The sequence below is a fragment of the Aspergillus pseudonomiae genome, assembly GCF_009193645.1.
Source record: "Aspergillus pseudonomiae strain CBS 119388 unplaced genomic scaffold BDV37scaffold_245, whole genome shotgun sequence".
In the NCBI taxonomy this organism is placed as follows: Eukaryota; Fungi; Ascomycota; class Eurotiomycetes; order Eurotiales; family Aspergillaceae; genus Aspergillus; species Aspergillus pseudonomiae.
Window position 1 is genome coordinate 1 of NW_022476237.1, and position 7,912 is coordinate 7,912.

At 43.7% G+C, this 7,912-nt stretch overlaps 3 protein-coding genes across 3 annotated transcripts; 2 read left to right on the forward strand and 1 right to left on the reverse strand.

Annotated features, from left to right (window-relative positions):
- Positions 1-2,552: 2,552 nt before the first annotated feature.
- BDV37DRAFT_277362 (eukaryotic elongation factor 5A hypusine, DNA-binding OB fold-domain-containing protein) lies at positions 2,553-3,732 on the forward strand (the record flags this gene model as incomplete). Its single annotated transcript, XM_032085750.1, has 6 exons — positions 2,553-2,559; positions 2,831-2,856; positions 3,017-3,256; positions 3,307-3,433; positions 3,496-3,566; positions 3,715-3,732. 6 exons carry the CDS (start codon positions 2,553-2,555, stop codon positions 3,730-3,732), a joined length of 489 nt encoding a protein of 162 aa, XP_031934134.1.
- A 1,515-nt stretch (positions 3,733-5,247) lies between these two features.
- Positions 5,248-6,084, forward strand: BDV37DRAFT_96784 (uncharacterized protein). The gene is made up of 2 exons (XM_032091513.1): positions 5,248-5,486; positions 5,566-6,084. The coding sequence occupies exons 1-2, from the start codon at positions 5,343-5,345 to the stop codon at positions 5,875-5,877; spliced, it is 456 nt and encodes a 151-aa protein (XP_031934135.1). The 5' UTR covers positions 5,248-5,342; the 3' UTR covers positions 5,878-6,084.
- Positions 6,085-7,022: 938 nt separating this feature from the next.
- On the reverse strand, positions 7,023-7,868 carry BDV37DRAFT_289957 (zinc-dependent alcohol dehydrogenase family protein; the record flags this gene model as incomplete). Its single annotated transcript, XM_032088604.1, has 2 exons — positions 7,023-7,552; positions 7,604-7,868. Coding segments are annotated over 2 exons (795 nt in total), but the record flags the coding sequence as incomplete, so codon positions are not given.
- Between the last annotated feature and the right edge of the window lie 44 nt (positions 7,869-7,912).

The following is a 7,912-nucleotide window of genomic DNA, read 5'->3' on the forward strand; positions in this document are numbered from 1 at the left end:
GAAAATCCTTCGAGACTTTGTTTGTATGAGTCTTCCTCTGTACCGACATGTCTGCTGATAATTTCAAAAAGTTCTTTGTAAGAAAGGTTCTCGCTGACAATAATAGGTGTCATGACTGCTCCAATTCGTAGCATAAGAGGTATGCTGCGAGACATCTCGACGCAGAACGTTAATATTAAAGTGGAGACTGGATACGCAGAGGATCCAAGTTGACTGGTTGCGTGTGTCTTGGTACAATATACCTTCCCTTAATCATTGAAGGCATATAATGTCATGGAATGTTAGAGAGCTATTATGTGAAACCAGCAAAATTTATAGTCACATATTTCGTAGGGGCTCTGCTCTCAAATCATATGGGTATGACCTAACTATTGCATCATGGCACTGAACCTAAAATTTCCTCTCTGATAAACGTTCACTATCGGACAATAATAACTAGACCCTGGAGTGCTACTGCATGCAGACTCTCATCAGCCTCGTGCATATTTGGAACGCAAACCTTTTGTCGAGTTTCCTCTTAGATATCAATAGGCGTACCAGTCACTCTTTCAACGGTCGCCCTACCCCACAACTGAATATAGCCCCGCTGAAAGGGGTTTTCGCCACAGACTACGCTCGATGCGTCTGATTCTCTGCAACATATCATAGCTCCCTCCTTCCTCTCCCATTTAGTGATCTTGTTCCATTCCACTAGCCGTTCTTTATCAAAATTATACAAATACTAAACAGCGTCATTCGAGATGCAGATAGCATGAGATAGTAGAATAATTCTGCAGATTGGGCGTGCAGTAGCAGATCAAACATGTCTTTACGACTAGCAGAATAGAATGAGTGAGAGTATCCCCCCATCAAAGTTCCGAGCCAACCTCCAGCACCGGCACAAGGATTGACAAAAGTATATAGAAAAGCGTTGGGGAGGTTCTCACGGATAATACTTCTGGCGATCTTGGGGGCAGTATGTCTCACAGCGGGGATGCGAAGATTCCAGGGTGCAGTGATAGTTTTCGATGAAATTATCCATCGAGTCAGGACACCAGGACTGATCTTCTATTTCGAATAGCCGGAAGCGGGGGAAAAAAAAGACCATGTTGGGTCAGGGTAGTATGGAGTCTGTTTAGACGTCCTTTGGCTTCTTTCACTTCGTTTATATACATACGAGTTCATGTATCGAGATAATGCCCAGATTTAAGTATGTCTACAACTTTTTACAATGTACAATTGCGACCCAATTCTCTGGATTGCCTTGCCACTATGCCACAGAGCTACCTGTTACTAAGAGCGAAGAATGTTTCACAGATTGTACTTTCGCAAGTTGTTTACATGAATAACAGCTTTCAAAATCGGTATTCGCGCAGCTTACATTTTAACGAGCATGCCCTTTGGGGCGAGAATGGACGGGGTAGTAAAGCTAACTGAAAGCGTTAATCTAAAATGAACACAGGGATGGGTGGGTAAGAAAAGGCACAATGGAATGTTTCCTGGAGCAGGTGGGGCAATCCCACAAGCCACCCTCCCACAGCAATCCGCAGCGATCATCAGTGAGAGCCGCTATTTCCTAACTAATCATGATTAGTTAGACACACTTCATACTGGACCCAGATCCTCAGCTCTTGCCTTCGACGACAGCGAGGCCACGCGTATAGTGTTTGTGCGACGTTCCACTATGATGGTTGTTGGATTTCTGCGTGGCGGAAGGGCAAGACCAACCCATGCGAAAAGTGAGAAGAAAGGGACCATAAAACTAAAGGGAATAAAGTTAGAAAACACTGGGGTCTATCTGAACTACAGTGAAAACCGGAAATGAGACATAGGAGTCTGAAAAGATTGGACTAATATCATTATTGGCTAGGATATATACACACCCGACGGCGATTGGCTTACTAGTTTGAATTAACTAAGTCTTAGGCCGACGCAGGATTCGGTATAACTTGACTATCTCCTTATAATAGACTGTATGTATAATAAATATTGAGATCTATCGGTCTTAGTGTTCTATCTATACCTAACTTATCATTTAAACTATATATTGTTGGTCGTATATATAGCGTTGTTGTTGAAACTTGCATATAGTTATAGTTATATAAACCTCTGGACCAATCAAAATAACTAGTTAATTATACAGATAGATTATAAGAGAAAGTAGGAAATGGAGTAGTTAAGTAGTGGATTGGAAACCAATTAGAACCCAGATCCTTTCGCGCAGCCCCTAAAATATTTTGCTTCGCCTACGCCCCACCACACTACCTATTGCAAACTCAAGATCATAACTTAAGCTATCTGCTCTCTTAAATGAATTTGTTATAGTAGAGCACTTGGTCAGATGCCCGCTTTTGATCTAACTTTTCAGAGCTAAACGTTCCACGAGGGGCTGTTGAACCTCTTACCGCGTCAGTGTATGAGCGGTGAGCTAAGAGTTTGCCGGACCAACTGAGTAATTTTCCTGTGCCTTTGAAGTAACTATTATGTAGGTAAGTATCAGGCCAAAGATCATGCTCTGTACTCAGAAAACTTTCAAACCACGACTGTGATGCCCACACGCTACTCAGCGGGGCATGGAGAGTATTTTCCACGATCTGAAGGTATTAACTATTGTGGCGCAAGAGCAAGCACGGATACGGAGAATTGATCCAGTGCCCAACCTTGGTGTCCGGAACCCAATTCCTTCGGGGGTGAATCGAGAGCAATTCGATCCAATTCAATCGTCCTCGTGGGTGTAGGCTACTTAAACACTGCACGCTTCCCCTACCACCGATTTTTTCACAACCTCTGAACTCTTCATCATTTCTACCCTTCTCTCGGACTTTTCTTCCGTAGTCATTCACAATATCAGACCGCAAAGAAAATGATCACACTTTCGTATGTCTCTCTAAAGCTCACTCTTCCCTTATATCTGCACAGTCTTAATTTAACCGGAGGTCTGTTGCTACCTCAAATCTATGTGGACCCCCCGTGTTTACAATCACCTAGAGCACACGCGAAACTTTAAAGGTCGAACCAAGTTATTGACATGCCCTAGGATGAGGAGAACGCTGTCAAACCTGTAACATGGTCTGAAAAGAGCTCGGATTTACGTAAGAATGCTTACATCATTATTGAGGGCCGGCCGTGCAAAGTTGTTGATATTTCTGTCGAAGAGAGTCGGGCTATGACACAAGTGAAAGGTGTGGACATCTTTACTGGCAGACAGCTTGAAATGGAGTTTCTTCCTGACCATTCCGTCGATATCCCGGCGGTGCGGTGTTTTGAGTATCAGCTTGTAAGTTAACGATACATGGCAAACGCAAAGAGTATCCTTATCATATATAGATCAATGTTGATGAAGGTTTCCTCAACCTAGTGACGCAGGATTGGGTCGCAAAAGACGATGTCAAGGTTCCTGTAGGTGACATTGGTAATCAGATTACAAGCGACTTCGATGCGGGCAAGGACGTCTGTAAGTGATACTAGAACATATCGTCAACATTTAAGGACACTGACCGAATATTTTGTCTCTAGTAGTTACGGTTGTCTCGGCCATGGGCGAGGAAGCTGCTGTTGGATGTAAGGAGTCCCAAAAGGTGCATAAGGTGTGCTGTTATGGTCTATTCAGTTTCTACCGGTTTTGCTTCTGCGAAGGATTGTTGCGGCCTCAGCCTCCCAAATATTGCAACATGTGTGCCAGGGTCACCGCAGCCACGCCTATTTTTGATTGAATAAGACTACAATTCTTCCCAGGTATCCTACCTTACCTAGTGTACGGACCACTTGCACTGGATAGTAGATCTTTACACCTAGCTTATGGAAGTAAAGATATCATGGATAACCAGAGGACTCTCTTCTGATTGCTTCTCTGATAGTTCCTGTTCAGGCTCTGTGCGCTCCCTTACCGTATTACTTTTCTTGTTCGCCAGTAGTCCTTGTCTCTCCTATTGCCATATAGTCAATGAGCTTGCGTCCGTCTCTGCGACGATTCGTTTTCTAGCGACTTGTTTTATCGCCACGTATACTATTGCCCCTGGCCGACTGACGGTGTAAGCGGAAATCAGAAGAAGAAAGGTTGGCAGGATAATCTGCCTGCCATCAGGATATGGCGTGCTGTCTAGTACCCAGTGATGATGAAGCACCAGGTATAAGTCATCGACATTCATAACGGGTTTGTCTCCGGCAGACAGGTCTAGTTTATATAAGGGCACCAGGGTGCCGGTCATGTACTGGCCAGTAGTTAGTGAACAGAGAAGGGAGAGACACTGATAGAGCTTACATCATTAATGTCACTATGGCATTTGGCGTCAAGACTGCAGCTAATAGCTTGGTAATATACTTGGCACCATTACCTCCAGTTTTCATGTGAACTGCTGAACCTTTTTATTACATATTATTAAGTATCGATTTTAAAAAGATCATGGCATCTTTTTTCCAGGCTGCCGCAATGAATTTTAGCCAGTATTCCCTGAGAAAGTCGCAGTACCTCATGCCAATCCACTGCAAGCATCCTACGAGCTTATTCTAGTACAAGGAATAGATTCTCACTTCGTCTACTTATCCTTGACACCTTTGATATTGTTCTTCCTTACTTTAGTATATCGTTTCCGAAAAACGCCTGTGTTTTCCAGATCTCGACAATATTGCCGATAGTATTCTGGGCCAAATATAGTCTGTTTGTTAGACTATAAAGAACCGAAGAACCCAAGACAGAAGTTCCTTGATAAAATATAATTTGAGGGAGAAAGAGCAGGAAGCCGAATTGGCTCTTTAAAAGGACAATTTGACATTATAAGTATATGATTGGTTCATGGGAACCTCTCTAACCGTTTTTGCAGGTTTCATGTGGTTATCCTAAAGAGGATGATTAGCTCAGCTACGCCAGTCAAATAACCAATTAACGAATGTAGGACTGATTCAAAAACGACTCACATAACAGATAAAGTGGTACTCCACTTAACGGATGTCTCATTGCTTTCGTTCCCATTGATTGGATCAACAAAGAATCAGCAATGTTTGAGGATTATTAATAACATAAGTCTGGTCTCAGGGGTTCCACAAAAGGCACAACAACATAAATATTCAATCTTTGGCAATTACTGGTTCTGCTCTTTACAAAGCCAACAACCCATGAATCTCCAATACGTGCCACTTCCTCGTTTAACCGATTATGGCAAGGGATCTATCTGACCTAACGGCCACTTTCTGCCTAGACCCATCAGAGGTATTCGAATCGTTCAATACCTTGGCTAGGTGCTTTAGTATCGTTGGGTCTTCGGGAGCGCACAGATAACTCTGGTCCATCCTCAGAACGCTGCTATCTGCATGTCAACAGTACTTTGGGGGACCTTATCAGGAAGTGCCTTAACCAGTACTGTCAAATGCCAGATCCACAGTTGAAGGGATGCAGTTCAGAGGGGTACCCTCCGGACGAGTTTTATCGCCTGTTCGCCCACCCCGAACCAGAATTCGAAACTGTGACCTGTCGTAGTATCAACGTTAGCGCAAATCGAGATATTAGTGGTGTAGGGGTGAATCTGCCTAGAAGGTTCTGTATCTTGACTGCATGACTTATTAATATTTATCTTTTCGCGCGAATCGCAGGCGTTGCTCTCATTGGCGATGCAATCTGGCATCCTTGCCTTTATCCATTTCGCTGTACTCATACTAAAATTCTTTCCGGGAGTCACAAGATGCATACGACACCGCCACTTCTCCGCCCTTAAGTTCACGTTAGTGGAGTTTCAGGAGGCTCAATGCTTCTACATGCTGTCCTTTCAGTTTACTGCCCTGACTGCTCTTGTAGCTGGCCCGCAGCTCTATAAAGCAACTAGTTTGGCGCAGCTTACATCGAACACCTCCATGGTTAAGACTGTGACGTTAATGGGTGTGCTTCCGATTACACATGGCCTTTGAATTCTACACAGGGTTGACTTACATTCGTGGTATATTTCTCTATGGTCCGCTACTACGATAGTGGTGTCTAGTGTCACTCTCCATCTATGTAAGATAGAGCCTAGAGTGGCCAATTTGTAGAGTATTGCAACCGCCAGTCATCTAGACAAATATGGCTATCACCCTCCTCCCCTTATATATTACCGGCCACATTCCGATTATTACTTCTTCTGTAACCTTTTTTCGGGTCAAATTAAGACTAGGTTAACAGTGGGCCAGTGAGCTTAATACAGACCTTACCAGGAGAACAAGCTCAAAAGATAATCGCTATGTGAAGAGTGATCGCAACTTTATCATAGCCTCCTGAGGTGAGGGAATACCTTGTATATTTCCTCGGAGTTTCTTGACAGTTTCATTGATGCCTTCATACAGAACGCGGACTAACTGTAAAAGAATTTGTTAGGTATCTGATGCATCTTTGTGCTTCTACCAATGTTCTTTGCGGCGTTTGTCCTTCGAGAAATCAAATACACACCCAGAACCCGAGGCTGTACTTCCTTGATAAATAGCTGTATCGGTGCACTATTAGTTGTGAGAAACCTGAAAAAAGAAGTAAAGAAAAGGATCATATAATGATCTTTGCATGTTTCCCTTGGCAGATTGGGCAAGCCGTAGGTTGTCACTTCCGCTTCAAGACAGTACCCAATATGGACCCTCGTTGACGATCTTCCTAGATTTACTGGAAAATAAAAGCTTGATGTAGTTAGGAAATTAATACATCCTTCTGGTTAGCTGAGTTGATATATAGTCGTTTCGCCTCCGCGATCGTTTTGTGCTGCTTGCTTCTTCTTTCTAACCGGTTTATATGATCTTACTGATATCGTAGTTGACGTACTCGGTGAACCAGTGGCCCAACGCGTGGCCATATAGAAATTTAGAATGGTCAAAAAAGCATGAATTTAAGACCGATATAAAAATGAGTAATCCTATCAAGTCGGACAGTGCGTAAATTTATAGCCCTGTATACCACAGTAGAACATCTGAATGGGGCGCGCTTAGGGGCTGAGACTGACTTTAGTTGTAAATTCGTAAATATTATGTTACGGATTTATAGGCGTATCGTTTCACCCTACTCATTAAAAGCAAATGGAAAACTTCAAGGCTTGCTAACAAAAGTCGATACAGACTTTTCCTGTATGCTGTCTGCTCGCAAGGTATGCGTATGCATCAACCACTTGGTCCCGGCCGAACTTGAAAGTCTTCTCAACAGGGACAGGTATGTTACGAGCTCCGATGAATCGAACAGCATCCTCAAGCAGCTGCTTAGAGCCAACCATGATGCCACGAACAATTACTCCTTTTGCCAATGCAAGACCGGCTACATCCGGCATGGTATGCTGGAGAGAAGGTGAGAGAAAGCCTATAACTGCAATATTACCACCGTAGGCAACAGCTTCCAAGGACTGCTTGATAGTCCCAGAGCCACCGTTTTCAAGAATGTAATCTACACCGTTGCCGTTGGTTATCTTCTGCACCTCTTCTGCCCATTTGGGAGTGGTCTTGTAGTTGATGGTATAATCAGCTCCGTACTTTTGCTGAATATACTGTAGCTTCTCCTCCGAAGAAGATGTGATAATAGTAGTGGCACCAGCAGCCTTTGCAAGAACGAGACCAGTGACAGACACCCCTCCAGTACCTATCACTTCCAGTTAGATCTCTATTCTACCACAAATTCCGGATGACTTACCAAGGCAGAGAACAGTATCTCCTGGCTTCAGAGGAATATTCCCGTAGAAAGAGTTCCATACAGTGGTCCCGGTGCAAACAACACTAGCCCATTGGCTATAGCTAAGATGGGAATCCGGAAGCTTGACGACTGCCGTCGATGGAACTGCTACATATTCTCTTAGAACACCGTCAATTGGGCCACCAAGTCCATTATTCCAGTTTTTGATCGGACCATATAAGGTAGCAAGATCAAAAGTCACAATCACCTTGTCTCCTTTCGTGAATCCTTGAACCCCCTCCCCAACACCAACAATATCACCAGCAGCAT